Source organism: Geotrypetes seraphini, chromosome 8 (assembly GCF_902459505.1).
Source record: "Geotrypetes seraphini chromosome 8, aGeoSer1.1, whole genome shotgun sequence".
Lineage (NCBI taxonomy): Eukaryota > Metazoa > Chordata > Amphibia > Gymnophiona > Dermophiidae > Geotrypetes > Geotrypetes seraphini.
In genome coordinates, this window is record NC_047091.1 from 119,903,280 (window position 1) to 119,930,156 (window position 26,877).

General features: G+C 42.3%; 1 protein-coding gene across 3 annotated transcripts in view; it reads right to left on the reverse strand.

Moving 5' to 3' along the window:
• Window positions 1-4,788: 4,788 nt before the first annotated feature.
• LOC117365632 (N-acetyllactosaminide beta-1,3-N-acetylglucosaminyltransferase 3-like) overlaps window positions 4,789-26,877 on the reverse strand; it is a 172,117-nt gene continuing 150,028 nt past the window's right edge. For 2 of the 3 annotated variants that reach the window (XR_004540428.1, XR_004540429.1), the window contains one exon: window positions 7,964-8,056. Coding sequence is in view for 1 of the 3 variants with exons in the window: in XM_033956221.1 (XP_033812112.1) it covers window positions 4,942-6,115 (1,174 nt within the window). In the remaining 2 variants the exon portion in view is untranslated. Of the gene's footprint in view, window positions 6,116-7,963; window positions 8,057-26,877 lie in introns of those variants that run through there. The other variant, XM_033956221.1, reaches the window with a different exon arrangement.

A 26,877-nucleotide genomic window follows, 5' to 3' on the forward strand; every position in this document is an offset into this window, starting at 1 on the left:
TCTGGTGTCGTAAGATGTGTCTCCTTGCTCGTAAGTGCATTTTGCAATCTTGGACGGTTTCTGAGCCTCCCTCTTTTTGGTCTTGGAGATCTTTGGTACATACTTTGGCCGCTTGGGAGGCTCGTGAGACGTCTGGTCACCCCCAATGACGGCGCACCTACCTGCAAATTTGGGGAGCCTATTTGGGTTCTTTACCTCCTTTTGAATTCTCTTGCTTAGCTTTTTTAGTCTTCCCTGTGCTTGCTCCCCCAGTCAGCCACTGCCTTTTTTTTTTTTCAGGGGGGGTTCTTCTGGATGTAGGCCATGGGCCACAAGAGTACAGGCCTTTGGCTTTTGAGAGACCTTTGGGTCATTTTTGTATTTTGCTGGTGGGGGACCCCGGAGGGATAGTTTTTTTTTTTTTGGGGGGGAGGGGTGGTTGGTAATTTGATTAGCTCTTTGTATTGTTTCTGAAACTTGTGTATTGCTGGATGTTGATTCCTTGTTCTTGTTCTGTTTCTTGCTTTTGTTTTTTCTCATGTTCATAATAAAACTGTTTTGGAACATAAATTTAAAAATTCTAATCCTTCTTTTTCCTTGTCTGAATAAGGCTCAGAAGAATATAGGGATTTATAAAATTTTAAAAATTGTTTTATAATTAAATCAGTTTGAGAAGATGCATTCCCTTTTTCATCTTTCACCATCAATATTTTTATTTTCCGTTTTTTTGCTTTTAAATAATTTGCCAATAATCTTCCCGCCTTATTCGAATTTCCATAATACATTGTTTGTTGAGAGAATAAGTCTTTCCTTACCATTTTAGAAGAAATCTCATATTTCCCTTTAATTTTTAACAATTCTTGTAAAGTAGAATTGTCCCAATTATTAATTAAATTTGATTCTAATCTCTTTATCTCTTGTTCCAAATTGGAAAATTGTTTTTTAATTTGTTTTTTAGTAAATGTTGAAAAGGAAATAATTTGCCCTCTTATGGTAGCTTTGAATGCATCCCAAATTGTTTCTAAACAGATATCTTCAGTATTATTAAATTGAAAGTATTCATTAATTTTTGACTGAATTCTCTCTACAAAATTTGGATCTGCAAGCAATGTATTATCAAATCTCCATATTGACTTATTATTCATTTGATCATATAAATTCATTTTGATCCATACCCCTCCATGATCAGATAGAATAATTGGATCAATAGATGCTTGTGTTACTTGTTGAACTAAGGGATCTGAAACAAATGAATAATCTATTCTAGAAAAAGATTTATGGACCTGGGAACAAAAAGAAAATTCCCGATCATTAAAATGAAATATTCGCCATATATATGCAAAACACAATTCTGTACCAAATTATCTAACCCTAATGACTTCATATATCTACTAGGTTTTTTATCCAATATTGGATCTATAACAGCATTGAAATCCCCAGCCACAACTAAATTTGAAGCAGCCAGTGGTATTAATAATTGCTGAAGATTTTTAAAGAATTCAAATTGATTCGAATTAGGTGCATAGACATTGAAGAGTGCCAAGGTAGTATTTCCCATTATCATGTCCACATGGACCCATCTTCCTCATGGGTCTGCATTTATCATTTTAAATGAGGCATTACATTTTTTATGAATTAAAATTGCTACCCCTGCTTTTTTCCCTATAGCTGGCGCAAAAAAACAATGCTTTAGCCAATCATATTTTAATTTTTTAGATTCAATAGCAGACAAGTGAGTTTCTTGGATAAAACAAATATCACAATTCTGTTGCTTTAGGAAAAGAAGTGTTTTTTTTCTTTTTATAGGATGGTTGAGGCCATTGTTATGCCTATGGCCAGGGGGTAACTGAAACTCAGCATACTACGTGATATGTCTCCTCAAGCCTGCTCCTCTGCTATCCTGACCTCAGTGACCTGGGTGTTGCCAAAACAAAGAACAAAAGGACAGTAAAACCAGGTTGACCAGGTGTCCGAGTGAAGAAAGCTGGTCCCTGGGTGTTACCAAAACAAAGAACAAAAGGACAATAAAACCAGGTTGAAAGCTGGTCTCTGCAACAAGTCTGCTTATCTGCTATCCTGACCTCTTAACCTCAGTGACCTGGGTGTTGCCAAAATAAAGAACAAAAGAACAGGACCAGGTGTGCCTGAGTCGTAGTGTAGGAAGCTGGTTATTGCAGGATCAGCTTGTATAACTATGAACTCAGCAGTTTTCACCCTATATAAGAACGGGACTTTGCCCCCAACATCAGAATCCATTTCATTGCAACCACGGGTCAGTTCTGTGTCTCACCCACCTATCAATCGCAGGGATTCCCGATTGTGAAGGATGGGGACGCCTGGGATCACGGTGAAGTTATTCTATTTTTATATTCATCTATATATATATAAATATAATAAAGGGTTATTGTCTGTGCTTTTATATTGTCTGTGTGCTTTTCTGAGTGTCACTGATCATCCCCTCTGACAGAAATAAGTGGCAGAACAGCCATTTACATTGAGTGAATATATTTTAACTTCCATTTAGAAAATTATTACTAAATTCATATATCGGAACAAATAATCTATTATATTGCAACCTTTTCATTAACATTCCTTTCTTCCCATTTTTTCCTCTTTCCTCTTCCCTTAAAGTAATAGTCAACTTCATAATTAATAAATCCCCAAAGCCCAACCCTATTCCCACCCACAATCCCTCCCAATCAAACTTACAATAACTTGAAAACATCAGAACAGGCAAGTTTCTACCATCCCTCCTTTTAAAGTCTTAAAAATATTTATTTATTTATTTTTTAAATAGAAATTAAATAATTATATAAAATTTTACCAATTCGTGTTATTCAACATTTAATATATAAATATCCTTAAAATAGCATTTAATCAAAAAACATTAACTCAATGTTCTTAAAAATCAAATCGAAGTATAAATCATTGTCTTTCTATATTAAACGAATATATTCTTTATATTTATTTCCACTAACTATTCTTCTTAAAACTTCAACATATCACAAGAAATTCATCATTACTTTACAATGGTATATATAAATAACAATTCCATTACTCATCAATCAGGATTTCAAATCAAAAATTAATATTGAAGAAACCTTCACCGTCTTTATAGTTTGTGTCCAGGAAAGCACTCTAGCTTTCACTAAAAATTATGAACAATGGATCTCTTTAAAAGTACTCTTATTTTTAGGATAAAGAAGCTTATTCACAGTATAACTCTTGAAAGAATGGATCCCAATGAAAAGCTGTCAAGGGTTATATAATTCTGTTCTAAAAAACTTATAATTAGATAATTAATACTTCCCATGCACATCTAGGAGTTCCAGCAAAATTCATTCTCAGGGAATCTAATTCAAATTTGATGCCACAGGATACAAGGGGATGGGAAATGTAACGGGCTTAAAGACTAGTATGGTAATAAAATGTTATTGGTAATGATTGAAGCTTTAGGGTTGCAATAAAGTATCTTTACAAGATCTATAAATTTAGGGTGGAAACCGAACCAGGACATAGTTCAAAAGAGATGCAACCATTCAACTCTATTGAATGCTTTTTCAGCATCTAACGATAAGGCAATGCAAGGGTCTTTTGAAGAGCGGGCAATAGAAGATAAATGGAAAAAGAACGAGAGTTATCGGTGATGAGTCTACCCAGCATAAAATACTTCTCAAAATTATGATTTTATATAAAATTGGATCAGTAATATGAAGAATCTTACAGATTGTTGACCAGACTTTAGACCAGAATTTCTGAAAGAAGGAGCATTCATAAACAATATGTTTGAGTGCCTAATTTGGATTTGCAGGACCAGCATTCTTTAGAATAGGTATTATCAATGTGATTGGACTTAATCAGCATCCATAGGGTTTTATGAGCAAAGAAGTAAAGTGATTGGATGGTCAAGGTAGATCTAGAAGATTTAAATAAGGCACTCCACTTTAAGGGGAACATAAGAGTAGCCTTACTGGGTCAGACCAATGGTCCATCAAGCCCAGTAGCCCGTTCTCACGGTGACCAATCCAGGTCACTAGTACCTGGCCAAAATCCAAGGAGTAGCACTATTCCATGCTACCTATCCAGGACAAGCAGTGGCTTCCCCCATGTCTTTCTCAATAACAGACTATGGACCCCTTTCCTCCAGGAAATTGCCCAAACTCTTCTTGGGAATAATGAATAAATGACAAAGGTCATTTACAGGCATTAATTCAGTTTTGCCCCAATTTATTTTGTAGCCTGAGAAGCTAGAAAAAAGAGAAATGAGATTAATGAGATTGGACATTGAAGATTCAGGGTCAATTAAGTATAGAAGGACATCGTCGGCATAGACCAAAAGCTGATATTCATGATTGCCCAATTTGACACCATATATACCAGAGTGTTGCCGTATAGCGACCAATAAAGGTTCTAGAGTGAAATGGGGCATCCCTGTTTAGTACCTCTTTGTTTTATTGTGCCCCATATAGAACTGGTGGATGCAGCAGATTATATATTTTTAAAATAAATAAATAAATAAATAGAAAAAAGCAACTTTTCCTACATGCACATCTCATATAGCACATAATCAGTTCTATATTCAGGCCACATATCCAAGCTAAAACTGGTTCTTGGGGCCCTCTCTTGGTTATCACATTTTACTACAGGCAGATGTGTAGAAATGGTAACTCCCTCTTTTCTAAAGTTACCCTTAATTTTTCTTTCTATTTGCAGAGTTATTAAGACCACATTATTTCTAATTAACGACAATTAAATCAATCAAGGGATGACTCACACACAATATACGGACAATATAACATGTAGTTTCAATTTTTAAAAAGGGTTTTATTCTGAAAAAGACTGAATTTGATTAATTGAGGCTGTATCATCAAAAACTCCTGAGTTGATTTTAAGGGCAAACCAGAAAACGCATGTGAAGAGGCAAAGGGAGAAAGCAACCCTTATAGTCATTCAGTCTCTAGGTCACATCCCTCCCTGAACATTTTGTGCATTCATGTACACTTGATTTCTCTGTGCACAGTTGAGGTTGGGATCTTGGATGGCTTTCCACATCACCAGTGTCTCATAGGGCACAAATCGATGTACCATGAGCAGTTCTTTATAGTAGCAAGGATTAAATTTGGAGGAGGGAAGCCATATACCGAATGTCTTGATGCCCTCATGAGAAGCAGGGCTGAGCCCAGCCTTGGCCAGGCACATCCCTAGATAAGCATCATCAATGGGGAAGAGCTGGATGTCCAGTGAGGTCTGGTAAATAGCCTGAGCTGTGAAGTGTGACATCAGAATTCCCCCTCCACCACAGTAGGGTAGGAAAGCATCGGATGCAAAAAGCTGCTTTGGTACATAATACTTGCTGTTTACCTCACGGATAGGTGGCATGCCAATGTTCAGATTGCCTACAAACAGATGACTATGGCTGTCATTGGTACTAGGCAGTCCTAGCAGGTATTCAACCACATTGTATGTGTTGACAAAGACATCGTCATCACCATTAAAGATGAACCTAGCATCAGGACACGTTTCCACCATCCACTGGTAGAAGAGAACCTGCTTCAGCGACAGGTTGTAGAAGGTGTCATAGAAGTTCCATTGCAGGATGTCCCCATACTCTTGTGTCTCCAATTGCAGGAGCCTGTTGATCTTCTCAGCTTCCAAGAGGACAGAGGAAATCCCCACAATGAAAAGTCGTCTGACCTGAACCCTCTGGTAGGCCTTCTCCATACCCCATGTTTTACGGATGATTTCTCGTCGTTCATAATTTATAGGGGATGACTTGATGACCAGGAGAAGGAAGACATTTTTGGAGGCCTGAGCCCCCCCACATTTGTTGGGGACATCTAGGATCCTGGGGAACTCCTTACAGTGGCTGTAACGCAGGAAGTTCTTCATATTTTCTGGTTGCTGTTGAAAGCTAGACAGGGCCACAGCAGAAGCGTTCTCTCGGCACTCTGGGACTGGTTTAGGGACCCAGCCAGCAAACGGAAGTATTGGATGTGCAACAGGTAGCACTGCAGGAATTTCATATATGGATCTCTGGATAGGGTCTCCTTGGTGCCGGAGTAGGAAGAGGCAGAAAACACAGATTATAAGCAGGAACAGCATTTTAGGATTTGGACAGCTTCGTCTCATTATATTTCTAGAAATAAGAAAAGGAGGAGATATGAAACATAAAAACAGGACCTCGGGGAGCTTTTCACAACCTTCTTTAAAAAATGTTGTAAACTTTAAGTAAAATAATTTTTATTAATTTCAAAAGAACAATACAACACAGATGAAAAACACAGTAATACTAGCATAACCTCCCCCCCCCCCCCCAACAACACCCGGAACAGAAGTTATAAACCAAACAAAGAAATGTCTCAATTAGTTCAACAGTCTACTAAGAGCTCTGTGTGTGAAAGTAGCACAAAAGGGTATCCAACAGTTCAAATATAAATTAAACTGTCTAGAGTCCCAAGTTGCAATCGCCTGTCTATCCATTACAACCTGCTGAATCATTAATATCCTCCAATGAGCAAAAGTAGGAGCTGAGGACGTCAACCAACATTGTAAAATTGCCTTAATACCCACATAAAAGGCTTTATGAGCAGAGGCAATACAGCCTGCACAGACTGAGACCATAGCAAAAGTTAAAGTAAACAGAGAATTAGGTTGCAGTCTCCAGAAACAATTCCAAAGTTGTACAATCCACGAAGTAAGTTGATTCCAGAACGCCACAATGGTAGAGCAATGCCAGAACATGTGTCCCAAGGTGGCAGAAGGTGCACCCTATTAGGTGCAAAGTAGGCTCGCAACACAACTTGTAATAGCGTTCTCTATCCATGGCAGAAACAAGCAGGCAAGCACCAAGTCTTATATTCCTTTTCAACAGATCTGCTGTAATAGGAACTTGTAGAAAATGTTGTAAACTTTTAAAAAAATGTTATACATTTTCAAAGCATCTAGACACACAATGTACCTGGGGCAATGGGGGATTAAGTGACATGCTCAGGATCAGAAGGAGCAGCATGAGTTTGAACCCACAACCTCAGGGTGTTAAGGATGTAAATTTATCCACTGCACTACACTCTCCCTAATGGTTTCTTGGTATTGTTATGATGCTATTCAGGTATCATAAAGATAGTGTGGTGTTAGCCTTTTCTTAATACAATACTAAAGAAGGATCCAGACATAAAGTTGGCATTATAATTCCTTTTAATAAAAAGATTTTCCTAATTTGTCCTGTGTCTTGATTGTAAATGTTGTCAAGAAGGACCATCTCTAATGTGTTTGTGCAGCTCTGCCTGTGTGTAGTAGTGCTACAGAAATTGGGAGTAGCAATAGTCATTTTAAGTTATTGAAACTCTGATATGTAGTCTTGTTAGGTTACTTACAATTGTTGGAAGGACGGGCAAGCGCACAGCTCATATGTGCCTCACAGCTTCTCAATCACAGGACCACTCAGCAGCTCACAGCCAAGAAGAGTAGCAGCCAATGGGGGGTCTGGACCCTCCCACTTTGGCTCAAGTAACCCTCTGCTTCAGTGGTTGGAAAGGATGTACAAATCCCACCAGCTGAAAAGGTCTCCTACACAAGTCACCGTCTGTGCTGTCTGAGCTAAGCTCAAGTTGGCTGGAGCACATGAGCCACCGATGCTGAACTGAGCATGTGCGGAGGAGTGCCAGCATCAGCGACCGAAGCACACCACCGACTGCTTTGGCTGCATGTGCAGGGACTTTTGCAGGAGATCTCTTCAGTGGGTAGGGCTTGGGCATCCCTGCTAGCCATGGTATGGTTTAATGCAGAGGGGAGGGGGAGAATACATGATCCCCTCAATCCACTCCTGCCTTCCCTCCCCCAATGGGCTTCTGGCTATGCCATTGCATCCAAATGTAGTAACATCAAGGAAGGAGGACTGACACTCCCTGACAGATTAATGAGATTGGACATTGTCGGTTTGTCTTCAGCTGGGTGTTGAAACAGAGAACGTACCTTTGACCTTACCTTTGGGCTGCTATTCCAGGTTATAATGTCGGAAACTGGGTGGATTTGCTTTGGAGGCTCCTCTACAACCTGATTGCACCAGAAGCTTGAATTTCTTTAAAAATAAAAATATACTGGCTGTTAAATATCAGTTTTATGATGTTTGCAGTAGGAGGAAATATACTTGTTTTCTGAGGGGTTAAAATCTAACTTAGGGCTACCGTTCTTGCATATTTGTCAGTCTTTTTATGGCCAAAATGTACTTTCTTTCTCTTTACCTCAGTGTCTCTCAAACTTTCTTAAGCCGAGGCACACTAAAGGTAGTGGCCACGACTCGAGGCACCTGGAAGTGCGCAGATGTCGCCGTGATGACATCACGCACATGCATGACATCATCATGTCGACATCCACGCATGTGCAGAGGCCCTCCAGACAGGCCCTGAAATGCCAGTAGGGCGTGCCATCAGATAATTCTAACAAATATCAACAGAGGACCCCCAAACACAGATCTCCCAAGCTCCACCCTAGATCCACCCAAGCTCTTCCCCAGATCCCGCCTCCTTTTACTAATTGTAATGCAATTATCTCCATTCATTTTTCATATACACACAATATACACAGCAAATATAAATTCTCAAAACTGACACATTTCAATCACTATATTGAAAATAAAATCATTTTCCCTACCTTTGTTGTCTGGTGACTTTATTGTTCAGTGCTTTTTTTTTTTATCTTTATTGATTTTCAAACTTCGATAGTGCAATACAAATGGTAAATCAGAAAAACTGCACAAAAACACTATTCACTATACAATTATTACATTAAACAATCATTTTCTCCCATCCTCATCTTCATTCTTAATATAATAATACATATGATGTGATTACAAATTATCTAATATAATAAAATGCTAGGCTGCGCATGCGCACTATAAAAACGTGTTCCCTGATCCCGTCGCGAAAACACGACTGCGCATGCGCGCCCCTGGCTCTCACTGTGCACTATGCTCAAGCTGCCGCCACGGCTCCTCTCTCGAACTGCAGCAGGATCGAGAGAGGAGCTGCGGCGGGGGCTTTCAGGACAGAATATGATTACCATGTTTCTTTAGGCAGCCCCGATTGTTTACTTGGATTCAATGTCAGCATTAGGGTTCGCCAGCCTTGAGAGCCGGGTGAGGAAGGCCGCTGCAGCCTCGCGGCTAGGTAGGGGGACAACAATCGCGCTTATGCTCAAGCCGCTGCCACGACTCCTCTCTCGAACCGCACCAGGATCGAGAGAGGAGCTGCAGCGGGGGCTTGAGCATAAGCGCCATTGTTGGCCCCCTACCTAGCCGCGAGGCTGCGGCGGCCTTCCTCACCTGGCTCTCACGGCTGGCAGCCGGCGAACCCTAATGCTGACATTGAATCCAAGTAAACAACCGGGGCTGACTAAAGAAACAAAGTTTCACAGTGCTTGGCCCGCCAAACAATTCCTGCCGTTGCCGAAATTTGCCCCACCGTTCCTTCCCTTCTTCCATCAAGTACAGTTCAGCTCCGCCTATCTTAAAAGGAGCTGCTTTGAAATTGGAGCCCTGCCGCCACCGTAACACGTTCCCTCTGCCGCGGTCCCATATGTCAGAGAAGGGGCGGGACCAAGGCAGAGGGAAACGTGCTACGGCAGTGGCAGGCCTCCGATTTCGACGCGGCTCCTTTTAACATTGGTGGATTCACTGCACCTGATGGAGGGAGGGAAGGAAAGGTGGTTGTGCGCTGTTGAGCCCCTCTTTGCCCTCAGACCCTCTCCTAACTGCTCCCTCCTGTCTCAGACCACTGGGGGGAGGTGCCTGCCTTCAGCTGCAGGGATGGAGGGAGGGAAGAAGAAAGAAGGAGCCCTGGCAAGCGAGTTATCAAAAGCCAACCATAGCCTGGGACCCCTACATGGTATGAATAATGACCAGACAACAAAAGGTAAGAAAAATAATTTTATTTTCTGTTTTGTGATTACAATATGTCAGATTTGAAATGTGTCTTGAGGGAGGCTGCCGCTGCGGCTTTGGACAGAGGGCCACCATTTTCGTGGGAGCCGCCCTTCGGAGAGGCTTGGGATGCGGGGACGGATGCGGGAGGGACTGCCGCTGCGAAGGGCTTTGGTGGGGGAGCCAGCCAGACCGCGAGTGTGGGGACGTTGTAAGCGCGGATTGGTCAAGGAGCCGCCGCTGCCGAGGCTTTGAAATTGCTCTCCCACCATCACTCCCTCCCGCCCCGGCTCTGCCTCTGCCCCTGCCCAGGTTCAAAAGCAGGAGAGGCGGTCATCTAGCACCCGTTAATCTAACGGGCTTAAACACTAGTAAATAAATAATTTAACTATTCAAAATACATTTCCCTCCCCCCACCCTCCCTGGATGTTTAAAGAAATCTCATGAAAAGGGAAGAAACAAGACCCTTACTGTAACGCAAGAAAAGTAGTCAATGACTTCCATACATCCTTAAAGGACTTACTAGTCCCCAAACGTTCCACCATCATTCTTTCATACTTATATGTGGTACACACATTTACCCACCAAAAGTGAAATTGATCCTATCATGATTTTTCCAATTCTGTGTAATCAATTGAACAGCTATTTTTCTGTGCTTTTAACTATGTTTCCAGGGCCTTCTTATCCATTGACTGTTTTTCTCTTCTTCACTTTCTGCCCTGAGTAGTATAATGGGTACACCTCATGTCAAAATGATTGACAGCTGTCAGACATAAGGATCGACCAATCAGCGTTCATTTCTGGGTTAAACCCCACCTACTCTACCCACACCATGCCCACTCTGCCCAAACCCTGCCCACTTTTACCCATACCCCGCCCACTCTATGCCCACTTTTCCCTTATCTCCACCCAAGCCCCACCCACACCACACCCACTTTCCCCATAGCCCCACCCATACCACACCCCCTCCCACCCATGGCCCACCCACTCTTCACCCATGCCCCGCCCCTTCCATAGGAATGAATGGTGGTGGCCCCGCCCCCATGCCCTGCCCCCATGCCACTGGAAATGCACTTTCTGATGATATCACCGGAAATGGGGGTGTGTGTTTGACCCCGGAAATGCACTTTCTGATGACATCACCGGAAATGGGAGTGCCTGCCCTACCGGAAATGCGCTTTTCTGACCACGTAGGCGGAAATAGGGTAAATGAAGAGCTGGAAATGCGCTTTTCTGATGAGAGGGAAATGCATTTTCTGATGATGTTACCGGAAACAGACTTAGTCAAAACCCCCGGAAATGATGTGGCCAGAAAAAGAAGTGTCTTTATTTTAACAGTTTTTTTTAGTTAAAAGACAGGTTTTAAGAGCTCATGGATAGAGAATGCACAGGCAGATCACAAAACAAAAGACATTCACAAAATCTTTCCTGTTATTTTTACAACAGATCAGTGCAGAAACAACTTAGAAAAGGCTGCATTTTTTTTTCTTTCCTGGTTTTAACACACTTGCAGTAGGAATTCTGAGTTAATGGTTAATGGACAGCTCCCTTATTGTCATGGTAACAGCTGATAAACTCCTTGCAGCCCCCTGATAAAGCCAAGGGGAGAGAGGGGGAGGTGTGTTTAAACATGTCTGAACATGTCCCGGCCCCCTGGTGTTGTCTTTAACAATCTGAAAAAAAAAAAACAACTGTCACCTAACAGGGGTCTGTTAAAAGGCAGAGTTTTAAGACTTATTTTTTTTATTTAGAGCTATGTTGACAGAGCTGAATGGAACATGAAAGAATCTTTATTGAAGTAAATTTATTATGATCCATACACGGCAGGAAACTATGGAGGCATTAACCCTCTACTTCAAGCGGCTAAAAAGAACGATATTACAGTCCGGAGAAAAGACATAGTGGACTGGGTCACCGGTCAAAATGTATACAATTTACACAGACCGGCTAGAATCCATTTTAAAAGAAATAAAACAATGGTATCGTAAGTTGACAGCCAGTGGCAAAGTGACTTAGTCAACATGTCAGCCTTTGCCCGTTATAACAACGGTTACAAATACATCTTAACGGTAATAGATATCCTGTCAAAATATGCATGGGTTGTGAGTTTAAAAACAAAAACCGGTCACGAAGTTACCAAAGCCTTTGAAACAATATTTAATTTAGGGCGTACACCTGAAAAACTTCAAACAGACAAGGGTAAAGAATTTTTAAATAAGTCTCTGAAGAATTTATTAAAACAAAAAGGTGTTAGCCATTTTGTGACCCATAATGATTTTAAAGTAGCTGTAGTGGAAAGATTTAACAGGACTTTAAAATCCAAAATGTGGCGGTATTTTACAGCTCATTGGTTCATCCTTCTAGCAGCTCCCCCCCCCCTTTAAAGCCAAGGGGAGAGGGGGAGGTTTGTTTAAACCTGCCTGAACATGTCCCGGCCCCCTGGTGTTGTCATAGTGACGTATGTCTTAGATCTTTAACAGCTGTTAACATCAGAAATAAAAGTTCTCACAGCTGTTAGCAACAGAAATAAAGGTTCTCAAGCCGTCAAATAAAATGACTGCCACAAAGGCTTGTAGATTGAGTTACTTTCTTAAAGATTGTGATGTAGAAAAAGAGGGTTACCCGATGACAGAAAAACTGTACGAATCAGACAAAGAAAACATGGATCCCTTTAACACACAGGTAACTGAAAAAAGGCCTACCAAGAGGTCTCGTAACTTTCTTAAAGACTGTAATGCAGAGAAAGAGGGTTACCCACCGGCTGAAAGACCGATTGACGCGACGGCAGATACCGGGGAGCATTTGCACGAATTAACAGGTTCTGAAATACAAGAGTTTCCAGACGCTCAAAAGCTATATGATTCAGACACAGAAAATGAAGATGCAGGCTATGAATTACCAGAGGATAATACTTTGGATATTGAATTTTATGATGCCGACGCCAAAGCGACAGACATGTTGGAAAATCCAGGATCTTCCACGGTAAGAGAGAGAAACACACACACACTTTTCATTGCCAGGGAGGGGGTCGGTGTTGAAGGGTTTATGAAGCTGGATGTATTCGTGTGTTTTTAAAAGGAAAATTTATTTCTGTATGGTTTATTTTTGTAGGGAAGTGGCGGATCTTCACGATCACAGAAACCTGCGGACAAGGTGTACATACCGATGATAAATCTATCCTGTTTGTGGTTTTTCTGCTCATTTCAAAGAGAACCAGTGGTGAATGAACATAAAACTAAAATTAAGACCTGAAGATTCTTGTGATTATGGTTTGTCGACCGGCATAGGCCTTTCCAAAACACCAACAGAACTTAAATCAGTTATAAAGGTAGCTGTATTCTGCATTCTAAATAAATGTCTGCAAGGTGTGAAGGATGAAGATTGTGGAGCCTTCTTAATACAAGCTGGGGGGAAAAAACACCACGATCGCTTGATATGGGGGCAAAAAGATATACAACAGAAACTCAGGAAAACTTTAGACATGCTGTGCCTAGAACGTGTGGTAAATGTAATCACTTTTGCAGGCTATAAAATGAAAATACTGATGCTTTGTAATGAAAGCATTAATATAATCATTGATTTAATCAGAGATATTAAGACCTCTATAAACGGGCCACGACTACTCAATAGATTGGTCAATTTCATGAGAGATGGTGAATATGTAGAGATTGTAAATGATTTAATCCATGACACCGATTATAAATCATTCTTCAGGGGGGCGCTGCTGAGCCCGCAAGAGATGGCAGCATAAGACCACAGCTCCCTTAATCTCCTGCCTTAAAACGAAGCAAACGGCGACATAATTTGAGCATTTCAAGAATCGAACGATCGCACTCGATTATAAAGGTGTGGGGCATAATTATAACAAACTTTGCAAGTTCCAAACATCAGCGATGGCAGATAAAAAGGTGGGTAAACGGCACAAGCCAGACCCCGTGTCCCCATCTAAGACACCACTTCCTGCCACATCGGAGGACACAAATCGCGAGATTTTAAATGAGCTCAGAGAATTAAAAGAATTGGCAGCTGATACCAAAACGAGCACAGACGAAATAAATGAAAAACTGTCTGCTTTAACTGCCGATTTCACCCACATGCAAACACGTGTCTCCACACTAGAATCCAAGATGGAGGCGTCCTCTATACAAATCACTGAGCTCCGCAGACAAACTAACAGAATAAATCTGCTAGAACAAGAGCTGGAAGATAGTAATAACCGCTCCAGACGCTGCAACCTGCGCATATTAGGTATTCCAGAAAATGTGCGCGACTGTGATCTAATAAAGCACCTTGAAACACTGCTGCCCAAACTGCTTGACATCACCTTTCAACGTGACTTCGAAATAGAAAGAGCTCACCGAGTACCTTCTTCCCGTATGCCTGCTGACCGCCGTCCCAGACCAATTGTACTCAAATTGCTGAGATACCAACAAGTGCTGGATATCCTTCAAAAAGCAAAGATAAAATCTCCGATTCAGCATGAGGGAGCCACCATACTGTTCTTCCCTGACCTGAGTAAGTCCACAGCCTCTAAACGCAAACAGCTCCTCTCCTACAGGCCACAACTCAAGGCTTTGAATGCTAGATTCGGCATGATGTATCCAGCACGGCTAAGAGTGACATTAAACAACCAAACTAAAGATTTTACTGCTCCGGAAGAGCTGGCTACATATATTGAACTCCATTCACCAACACCGATTAATCAGGTTTGAATGGCCCCATGATTTTTCTGGCATGCCTCAGTGTCTCATAGAATCTCATATAACTGTATAGTTGCTGCTTTGTACTTGTTTGTGGATTTTGCTTTCACCATAGATTATGTGGTGTTTGCTCAATCCACTATCTGCATTGCTCATACTTATATAGAATTGTGATAAGTTACGTTTGCCTGTTAAAAATACTGACAAGATTGGGAGTTTTGGTTTTTTCTCTCTGCCTCTCTGTTAACTTAGCTGTACTCACGCTGTGTTATAGAGGTGCACTCTTCTGCACCATTGCTTACCAGATGTACACCTTACAGATAAAATTGTTATGGCTCTCTCATGAACTGCTCAGTACATGTATAATTGTATGGTTTGACACCAGCTCTTTGACATTTTCTCCATCATTAATATGCATATTTGAATGCCTGCTTATATATGTTATTATACCACACCATCACAATGTCTTTTAATATCATTTCATTGAACACAAAGGGTCTCAATAATAAAGTGAAAATGAAAAAAATCCAGACATATATGGATACATTTAATCCTGACATAGTTATGCTTCAGGAAACTCATCTTAATAAGGAACTCTCATCGAAAGTCCATTTCTCATGGTCTTTGAATCCATTTTACTCTCCTGCTTATGACCGCAAGGGAGGGGTAATCACCTTAATCCGCAACAGACCAGACATCACAATAATTTCTTCAGCTACAGATCTTAATGGAAGATGGGTCAAAGTTAAATTTAATATAACAGGTGAGACTTACTGTCTGTTGAACATCTACGGCCCCAATGTTGATAAACCTGAATTTTTTCATGAACTGAAAGCAACAATTCTAGAAGACATAGACTCACATGTGATACTAGCGGGAGACTTTAATATGGTACTGAATCCATTAAGAGACAGAAAATCTAACTGTGCCTACAAAAAAACCAAAGCTTGGTACGCATTACAAGATCTAATCACTGATTCCTCACTCCTTGACATCTGGAGACAGATGCATACTAATGACAATTCTTTTACATTTTTCTCCCCCCCACATTCATCCTATTCCCGTATTGATATGTTTCTGATCAGTGCCTCTCTCACAAACTCAGTTGTTAAATCCGATATCTCTCCTATCTGTGTCTCAGACCATGCAGCCATTACTATCTCATTTAAATGTTGTTTGACTTCACCTTTACCTAAGCAATGGCGCTTTAACAACTCGTTGCTGCTGGATTCACACTTTTGCACCCTGATGAAGTCCAGGATAGAAGAATACTTTCAACATAATAAACCTGAACACACTACATGGATATGTTGGTGGGATGCCTTCAAGGCTTATATCAGAGGTATTACTATTACCTACACAGCACATAAACATAAACAACTGAAAGAGAAGACTAGTATCCTAGAACGTGAGATATTAACTTTGGAGAACAACCACCAGAACACACCTTCTGATGTCTCCATATTGATTCAACTAAATAAAGCGAGATTTCGCTATAACTCTCTATTGAGCCACAGAGCGTCGCAGGAAATAATGCAGCAGTCAGCATCGTATTTTGCAGGGAACAATAAATGTGGGTCTCTACTGGCCAAATATCTTAAATGGCGTAGAGAAAAATCCACTATTGCGGCCATTAAAGCGAATACAGGTGATGACATCACTGATCCAACAGATATATCCCAAGCCTTCATGGAATTCTATCGCACTCTTTATACATCAGAAATCCAATCACCACACAGAACTAAGGAATTCTTAGAACCTATTCCGCACAAATGTCTTTCCTCAGACGACAATGTCATATTGGATGAACCAATAACCCTTGCAGAAATCTCATCAGTAATAAAATCCATGGCACTCAAAAAAACTCCAGGACCAGATGGACTGACTGTGGAATATTACCGAGAATTTCAGGATGTTCTGGCTCCATATTACTTACAATTTATTGAACACCTCATGGAAACTGGTGAAGCTGCCGGATCATTCACAGAAGCGACAATTATCGTCCTCCCCAAACCGGATAAGGATAAGAAAATCATATCCAACTACAGACCATTGTCATTAATTAATGTAGACGCGAAGATCTACGCCAAATTATTATCTACACGTTTGCAAAAAGTCATCACTAAACTTATATCAGCAGACCAAACTGGATTCATTAATGGTCGATACTCCTGTGAGAATACACGTATTTTCTCTCACGTTCTTACACAAGCACATACCCAGCATCAGGACATTCTCGCAGTAGGGCTAGATGCTGAGAAGGCATTTGATCGTATTGAATGGCCTTTCCTCTTCCAAACAATGCGCTGATATGGCTTCTCTGAGAATTACATTACCAAAGTTAAGATTTTATATTTCAAGCCCTCCACCAGAACATATGTCAATGGTCGCTTATCAACACCTTTTCATCCAACTAGAGGAACTAGACAGGGTTGCCCCCTCTCGCCACTCCTGTTTAATCTGGCACTTGAGCCCTTGTTACAAAATATACGTCACGACCCTAGGATTACCGGTCTAAAGATGGAAAGCCATGAACTCAAACTATCGGCGTACGCGGATGATGTTCTGCTGTACATAACTCCTGCTTCATTCCCTCACCTGCTGGAAACCATCAAGGAATATGCTGCGGTATCAGGTTATAAATTGAATACGGGCAAGACAGAGGTGATGTCGATCACTTGCCCGGCTGCTGAATTTGACATAACATCATATGGGGTTAAATGGTCTTCTTCCTCTATGAAATACTTAGGAGTGCTCTTTGGTCCTACCATATCTGAATCTATACAATTAAATTGTGCACATCTCCTGGAAATTCTTAAATCGACAGTAACTAAATGGTCTCCCCTGACGTTGACTTGGTGGGGAAGACTTGAGACCATCAAGATGATGTTGGCCCCTAAAATCAACTATATACTTTACATGCTTCCATTTCAGTTGCCCTCTCAATTTTACAAACAAGTTGATTCCATACTCACGAAGTTTTTATGGAACTCTAAACAACCACGCATTGCGTTAAACAAATTGAAGGCTCCACGTAAATCTGGAGGGGTCAACTTTCCATCATTCATTCACTACCATAATGCATTCATCATGAGACAATGGTCGCTGGGGCATTACCTTATGGTTAGAGATCCCGACCCTCCAACATGGATACTGATTGAACGAGAGCTATATGGGGAACATAGACTTCAACTATTGGCGGGTGCGTTACTGCCTAAATTAGACGCCACTGACCCTATTCTTCAAGCCTATAAATCAACCATCCATAATCTTGACTTAACTTTTAAGGATAAATGGGACACATCGACCCTGATTCCTATTTGGAGGAATGATCGCTTTAAAATCCAAAACTCAAATGTATCCTGGAGAGAATGGCAGGGTTGTGACATTTGGACTGTGCAAGATTTAATGACTGCAGCTGATTGGACCCCGTTTCAACTACTTGTTGAGAACAAAGGAATTCCTGCCACTCAACATTATAGATGGCTACAACTTCTGCATTGCATTCGAAACGCCACACCTAAGATACTCACCTCCAATGTTGACTCTGGTCTACGAAGTTTTCTACATAAGAACAATGGACAGGTACTCACCGCATCAATATGGTATAAAATACTGCAGATGACAGCCTTTCCTGGATCCACGGAACTAGAACAGAAATGGAATTACAAACTCAGCCTCCCATCCGATGCTATTGATTGGGAAGAGCTCTGGAAGATCTTCTTCAAATCCATTCGCTCAGCTTCCCTATTGCAATCTATTTACTTTGTGATTCACAGAGCCGTATGGACCCCACAATTGTCTCATAAAATTGACACAAAAATGTCCCCTCTTTGCTGGTCTTGCAACTCAGATGAGGGCTCCTTGGAACATCTATTTTTCTCCTGTTCACACGTCCAAATCTTCTGGGATAGAGTTTGGGAAACTGTATGTGCAGTTCTTCAGATACAAGAAACAAGGTCACCTGCCATACTCATTGGTATGAGTCAATCATTATCAACCCCCATATCTAAACCCTCAGAATGTTTACTTACCATTATGTTGGCGCTAGCTTTACAAACAATTTTATATTGTTGGAAGGATCTCACTAAAGTTGAGTTTCACATGTGGTGGAATGCTCTTTGTAACACTGGTAAATATGAAAAAATCTACGCTGAAAAATCTCATCTAATGTCTAAATATTACGATATATGGAAACCATTACTTGATTACTGTTCTGATTGACCTTTTTGTGTCTTTACCATATGTATATTTCATAGGATACATGTACTTAGAAAATTTACTGTGAGCAGGATATAAATTGTATACAAATGTGTTCATGTGCATGTCTGAGTTGTTGGAGAGATAACTGTGATTATATGTACATCTTTTCATAAGATTTTGTATTTCTTCTTACCATAAACAATAAAAATATTTGAACTTAAAAAAAAAAATAAATCATTCTTCAAAATAAATACTTTTTAAAACATGGTTTTATTCTTGGGATTGTGGGAAATACAGTATGTAACTGTTTGTTTGTATAAAAGTTTAAACATTGTTGTAAAATAAAGATTTTTTTAAATTACAAAATGTGTGATGTGTTTTAGGAATGGCTAGCCATGTGAATTATCAGCCCAAACTAAAACAATAGAAGGTGTGACAGGTTATAAGGAACTAGGCTTTAGGCACATAGGGGTCATTTTGATATCTAAAATGACTAACCAAGACAAACAAGCTCTAGCAGAGGCCTTAGACATACAATAAAGCCTTTGTGAATGGATAACTTCTATAGAGAGTTGTAAGTGTATAAAAATAAGCTGTGACAAGACCAGCAAGCATTCTGGTTTTTGTGGATGTTACACCGGACCCAGGATACATCAATCACTAACATGGTGAGTAGAAAAGTGGCTTTTATTTTTCTTTTTAGGGATTTCATTTTTTTTTCTGTCTCTGAATCTATCATTATATTTAAAAAATAGGAACGGGGATCTGATGGTAGAAATAAACTATCTCTTACCAGAAAAAGACAACAGATATTGTTAAACAGTAAGTGACAATTGTATTATCTGGCACATATGTTGGTTTAAAAAAAAAAAAACCCAGCATCTACAAAACATTCTTTTTTTACGTTATGATTAGACCAAGAAATGGCTGGAGAACCAACACCTTCTACATCAATAAGTTCTAACCAACAACCGGTTCTTTACCAGAAGCCAAAAGATAAACGAAATAGTAGGTATCCTGGTTTTGTAAGGAGACTAGGGTTAAAATAAAAATTTCTATACTTTTATAATGGTTGATCAAGAAAATGTTAAGCACAGTCAGACTCCCCCCGAAGAAAAAATGTGTTTTAACGGTTATGCTATGTTATAAATTGTGGATCGGGAAAATGTTAGAAAGTCACAAGCAGATACCGTGAAGCCGACAGAAAAGTCTAACAGGAAAAGATCACATAGTAAAAGCTTCTTAGACAGTGAACCAGAGCCCAAAGGTGCTTACCGGAAACCAAAAGATAAACGAAATAGTAAGTATTCTGATTTTGTAAGGAGACTAATGTAAAAGAAAACATTATTACTTTTATAATGGTTGATGAAGAAAATGTTAAGCAGTCAGACTCCCTCCAAAGAAAATGTGTATTAACGGTTATGCTATGTTATAAATTGTAGATCAAGAAAATGTTAGAAAGTCGCAAGCAGATACCGTGAAGCCGACAGAAAAGTGTAACAGGAAAAAGACACACAGCGAAAGTGTCTCAGAGTCGGACAGCACAGAAGAAGGAGAATGTTATGAAGTTGATAATTATTCTGATAGCAGCAAGGTATCAGAAGATGGATCAAATAAGGATACATTAGGTCCTTCTGAAAATTCAGAACCAATCAGCTATGTCCAGTTTGTGAAAAGATGGGATCGTAAACTGTACTTTATTCAGAAGAATTTCGTTTCATTAATTTAGACAGGATAACATCATTACGTGAGGCTCAAAATGCCATACGCCAAGGCATTCAACATATACTGGACGATGTCAGCAACAGAGTTTCGCCCGGTGATTACGTACAACTGCATCTACATTCATCGCTTTTTCACAACTTGTTTTCTGGTAAATTAAATCCCAAATCGCTAGATGCTGATGATTTCTTAGACCAGGTTGCTAAACTCCTTCAAAGTCACAGAGAAATACAGGTCTGTTATTTATTCCGTGTTGTTTTACTTGTAATAAGAAATAAAGGTGGTGGGGCCTGTAAGGTGTTAAAATCTATACTGTTTAGCCAGATTTTACAGAAAAAAAGGGTGCAATTAATAGATTTGAATAACACAGACAATAACCTGTGTTTTGCTGGTAGCCTTACAGCACTTATGTCCCCCGTAAAACTCACAGATGCTGAACTGTTAACAGGTGCTGCTCGATGATGTAGCAATCATAGAACAACATTTAAAGATAAATATAAGAGTTGTGTTTTATACAAACTCGTGGTGTTGCTTTAAAACATCAGATCAGGGAGTCACGTGATGTGCTGGGCCGAGTAAGATGTGCCTTGCTCGTGCTCCGGGGCCCCGAGTCCCTCTGTGCCTAACCTACTCCTTACTACTGGTCCAGCACTTTCCCTAACAGTTGGGGTAGTGCATGGACAAGTTCCTTCAGCACACTAGCCCCGTCATGAGTACCAAATCGAGCCGTTCCGCTAAAGAACGGGAGACGAGATCAGCGCGGCCTGACTCCAAGATGGCAGCGGGAGACTTGGGTTCCGTGCTCCCCTTATCGGAGGCCCGTATCGCTGCATTGTTGGTGTCGGTGGTGCGGGCGTTGGATTCCCGCTTTGACCAGCTCTCAACCCAGCTTACCTCGTTCTGACCAGCTCTCAACCCAGCTTACCTCGCTCAAGTCCCTCTTGGGGGAAACCACCAGGCGCACGGGAGAATTGGAACACCAGGTCTCATTGGTCGAAGACTCCAACGCTGCTTCTGCTGTAGATATGGTGTCCCTAAAAGCACAACTCCAGAGACAAGCAGACAAATTGGAAGATCTCAAGAACCGCTCGAGAAGGGACAATCTACGTCTGGTTGGCCTCCCAGAGGCGGTTCCTGACTCTCGCCTCCTTTCTACTCTGGAGTCTTGGCTCCAGTCTGCGCTGCCCCTTCCGGCTGGAGTGGGACCTCTGAAGCTCGACAGAGCGCATCGCCTGGGCCGACACTCCGACGATCGAGATCACACTCGGGTCACCATCTTCAAAATTCATAACTCGGCTGTCAAGGCTGAGCTGATGCGGCAATACCTACAAAAACGGAATACCCTTCTATATGAGGGGACGCCGGTGCGCTTGTTTCAAGATTACTCACCAGCGCTTCAGGAGCGTCGTCGTCGCTTCTCCCGTGTGTGCTCGGTGCTGTTTGATCAGAAACAGCGCTTCCAACTTCTCTACCCGGCGCAGCTGAAGATCTGGACCCCTAAAGGGTGGAAGACCTATGCCTCGGCGGAGGCTGCTCAGGCCTACATAGATGCTCTACCGGGAGAGTCTGGGCCTTCTTCGGCCCCTTGAGCCCTGAGGCATAGCTGGAGCGTACTGCTGATACACTTTGCTGGCGGCGTTTTCTTCATTCCTGTTGGTGCTGGCCATACGGTGCCTTGCTGATTCACTGCACCTACTATGCCCCGAGTATCTCGGGTCTGGGTGGGGTGTTTCCCCATGCTCTATTATGGAGTTATTCAGAGCCCCATTGACGTTACACCTGAACTGTGACACTCTACTCCTACCTATTATTGTGTTTGCACTCCGGTACTCAGTGTTTAACCTTGTGCCTCTCTGAGATCTTTCTTGTTGTTTTGCGGAGTGTATGGGTGTGATATTGTTTGCTTTGGTCTTTTGTCGGATGTCTGTTGGGGTGTTGGTTGACTGGGGGGCTATAGGTGGGACTCATGGGGGGAGTGTTTGTGTGTGGGGGAGTTGAGACTGGTGTACTCCCTCATGGCCTGTGCAGCTGTTTTGTCTGCATTTGTTGGACCCCTCGGGCCTGGGCGTATTGCTTCCTTTCTTGAGAGGCCCATTGGGTGTCTGCCATCCATCTTGTTTGAGTGCCTGTTGTTTCTTGATTGCTTGGAGAATGTCTGTGGAGTTTGAGCTTTTGCTTGGGGTTGTGGAATGACTGAGTCCGACTGGGTTTGGGATGCTGGGGGGGGGGGGTTGTTTGTTGTTCTATTAGAGTGGGGCTTGATTGTAGATACAGGGTTGGATTTTTCCTCCGGGATCTGCGCTTGTTTGTGTTACCTCTGTGTGCCTGGGATGTTGGGTGGTATCCCTGTTTCAGTGTTGGTGTCTCTTTGGGTGGGCGAGATGGGGGGTGGTGGTGCTCTCTGCAGCCTGATGGCGCTGGTGGGTCTTGTGTCCTTATGCCTCTCTGCTACTTCTAGCTTTGTAGCTCTTCTTGGGTGGTTAGCTGGCTGAGTGGGGTGAGTGGATGATTTGCTGTGGGTGCTTTGGGATGTTGTGGGGTGCATGGAGTGGGTGGGGTTGAGGAACTGGGGGCCCTGACGTCTTAACGTGGCTCTCTCTCCGTTCCATTTTTATGGGATGGGGCTTTCGTTGGTGTCTGGGATATTGGTCTGGGTGGGATGGGGGTACTTGGATGTGGGTGGGGTGGGTTTGTGGGGGTGGGGGGTCCTCCTTCTGTATGTCTGTTCAATATTTTTGATATGTACAATTGTTCAGCTTCTTTATCAGTAACCATCATCTAGTTGTCACTACTACTCTGGGGGGGCTGGGCCCTTGGGGTAGTTTTCACCTGTTTCTTCTTTTCTGTTGCTTCTTACCTGATTTCCTGCTGTGAGTACCCCTTTTAGACTTACATCTTGGAATGTTGGGGGCATCACGTCACCCATCAAGAGGTCCAAAATAATTGCTGCCCTACAACGCTATCGGTCAGATATTGCTTGTCTACAGGAAACTCGATTGACTGACGCAGAACATCTTAAGTTGCGCCGTTATTGGGTGGGGAGGTATATTTTGCCTCCTCTCCGGGCCGCCATAGGGGCATTGCTGTGTTGGTCCGCAAGTCTTCGCCTATTGGTGTCCAAGTTCTTGATAAGGCGGCTGATGGTCGATCCTTGCTTTTACGACTTACTTTGGGAGGTCGCTCCTATCTTTTTCTAGTGGTCTATGGCCCTAATTCTGGAGAATCGGCCTTCTTGCAACGGTTGCTTAAACTTTGTTCTCGTTTTCCTGGTGATCCTCTGCTTCTCCTGGGAGATTTTAACTTGGTAATGAATCCTGATCAGGATAAATCCAGATCCCCTGTTTCTTCTCAGGGTTCTAGGGGTCGCCTTCTTTCAGACTTTTGTGATGCTCTTTCGGTAGTGGACCATTGGCGCCTCCTGCACCCTGAAGTTCGTGACTATACTCATCTTTCTCGTGCCCATGGCACTTGGTCTCGCTTAGATTATATTTTCTTGTCTCCCTCTCTGTTTCCTTCTGTTCAGTCGGCTGAGATTGGTCCTTACTGATCATGCCCCAATTTGGGTAGATGTTTTCTTGGATTCCACGTACCTCCGGGTGTCTTCCTGGCGGTTTCCCTTCTATCTTGCCCAGGATGAGGAATTTTGTACCTTTTTGCAGGCTCAATGGGATGACTATTCCACCAATAATGCTCCCCACATAGATGATCATAAGCACATAAGCATTGCCTCTGCTGAGTCAGACCATAGGTCCATCACGCCCAGCAGTCCGCTCCCGCGGTGGCCCCCCAGGTCAATGACCTGTAGTGATCTATTACTCTACTACTCTATTACTTTACAGCCTTCTGTACTGTATAGTAACCCTCTAATTGTACCCATGGATCCCCTTTTCCTTCATGAACTCGTCCAATCCCCTTTTGAACCCCAAAGTCGTACTCTGCTCTACCACCTCCTCTGGAAGCGTATTCCAGGTGTTCACCACCTCTGCGTGAAGAAGAACTTCCTAGCAATTGTTCTGAACCTATCTCCCTTCAAGTTTTTTGAGTGCCCTCTAGTTTTTGCTGCCCCTGCTAGTCTGAAGAATCTGTCCCTCTCTACCTTCACTATACCCTTCATGATCTTATGAGTTTCTATCATATCCCCTCTAAGTCTCCGCTTTTCCAGGGAAAAGAGCCCCAGCTTCTCCAGCCTCTCAGCATATGAGAGGTTTTCCATGCCCTTTATCATTTTTGTCGCTCTCCTCTGGACCCTCTCGAGAATTGCCATATCCTTCTTAAGGTACGGCGACTAGTACTGAACGCAGTACTCCAGATGCGGTCGCACCATCGCCCTATACAGCGGGAGGATAACTTCCTTGGTTCTGGTAGGGATACCTTTTTTGATAATGCCCAACATTCTATTTGCCTTTTTTGAGGCCGCTGCGCACTGTGCCGCTGGCTTCATTGTTCTATCTACCAAAACCCCCAAGTCCTTTTCTATGTTGCCTTCCCCCAGTACCATCCCCCCCATTGTGTAGTTGTACATCGGGTTCCCTTTCCCTATGTGCATAACTTTACATTTTACTACATTGAAGCTCATCTGCCATTTATTTGTACACTCACTCAGTCTGTTCAGGTCCATTTGAAGTTCTTTACATTCCTCTACAAATCTAACCTTACTGGAGAGTTTCGTGTCATCTGCAAATTTAACAACTTTGCACTTTGTCCCTGTGTCCAGGTCATTAATAAATATATTGAATAGCAGTGGTCCCAGCAACGACCCCTGTGGGACCCCACTCGTGACCCCTTTCCAGTCAGAATAGTGTCCCTTTACTCCTACCCTCTGCTTCCTGTTCGCCAGCCAGTTACCGATCCATCTGTGTATGTCTCCTTCCACCCCGTGGTTCCACAGTTTCCTTAGTAGGCGCTTGTGAGGTACTTTGTCAAAGGCTTTCTGGAAGTCCAGGTATACTATGTCTATGGGGTCACCTTTGTCCAAATGTCCGCTTATTCCTTCGAAGAAGTGCAGCAGGTTCGTTTGGCAGGATCTTCCAGTACAGAACCATGCTGGCTTGTTCTCATCAGCTTATTTCTTTCTATATGCTCATTGATACTGTCCTTGATTATCGCTTCGGCCATCTTCCCCGGAACTGAGGTTAAGCTGACCGGTCTATAATTCCCCGGGTCGCCTCTGGATCCCTTCTTGAAGATAGGTATAACATTTGCTGTCCTCCGGTATTACCCCCGTTTTTAAGGATAGGTTGCAAATCTGCTGCAGTAATTCCGCTATTTCATCTCTAAGTTCTTTTAGTATTCTTGGATGGATTCTGTCCGGGCCCGGAGATTTGTCAGTTTTTAGCTTGTCTATCTGTTTGAGTACGTCTTCGAGGCTTACCTCCATGCACGATAATTTATCCTCTTGGTCCCCCTTAAAGAATTTTTCCGGATCTGGTACATTGGATGTGTCCTCCTTTGTGAAGACCGACGAGAAGAACGTGTTTAATCTGTCCGCTACTTCTTTTTCCTCCTTTACTACTCCTTTCCTGTCCCCCTCGTCCAGGGGTCCCACCTCCTCCCTTGCCGGCTGTTTCTCTTTCACATATTGGAAGAAAGGTTTAAAGTTCCGTGCCTCCTTTGCAAGTCTCTCTTCATACTCTCTCTTTGCTTTTCTGACTGCGCGGAGACATTCTCTTTGGTGCTTCCTGTGCTCTTTCCAATTTTCCTCGGTTTTGTCCTTTTTCCACGTCCTGAAGGATATTTTCTTATCTCTTACCACCTTCTTAACTTCTTTGGTTAACCATGCTGGGTCTTTTGCTTGATTCTTTCTGTACCATTTTCTAAATCTGGGTATATACCGGTTTTGTGCCTCGTTCACCGTGTCCTTGAATAAGGTCCAGGCTTGGTCCACCGTCTGTGCCTTTCTGGAGCTGTTCCTGAGTTTTCTCTTTACCATTTGTCTCATGGCATCATAGTTCCCTTTCCTGAAGTTGAACGTTGTTACAATGGTTCTCCTCCCCTTTGGCCTATTTTGTTTTGGGAGGCTGGGAAGACGGTGATCCGAGGACATATCATCTCTTTTCTGTGTGCTTGTAACAAGCGTATTAACCAAGGGATCGTTACTCTGGAACGGGCCTTACGTTTGGCGAAGCGGTCCTTTTCCCTCCACCCTTCACGGGAGACTCGGGATTGTTATCTGTCTACTCAGGCGGCCCTGAACTCACTTCTCCATTCTCATTCCCAAAAATGCAAAGCCTTTTATCAGCATCGTTTTCTTCGATATGGGAACAAACCCTGCCGCCTTATGGCCCGTTTAGTTCAAGCTGCGACTGGTAGGAAGCCGATTTTATCTCTACGGACCCGGAGTGGTGGGGTGGTGTCCAA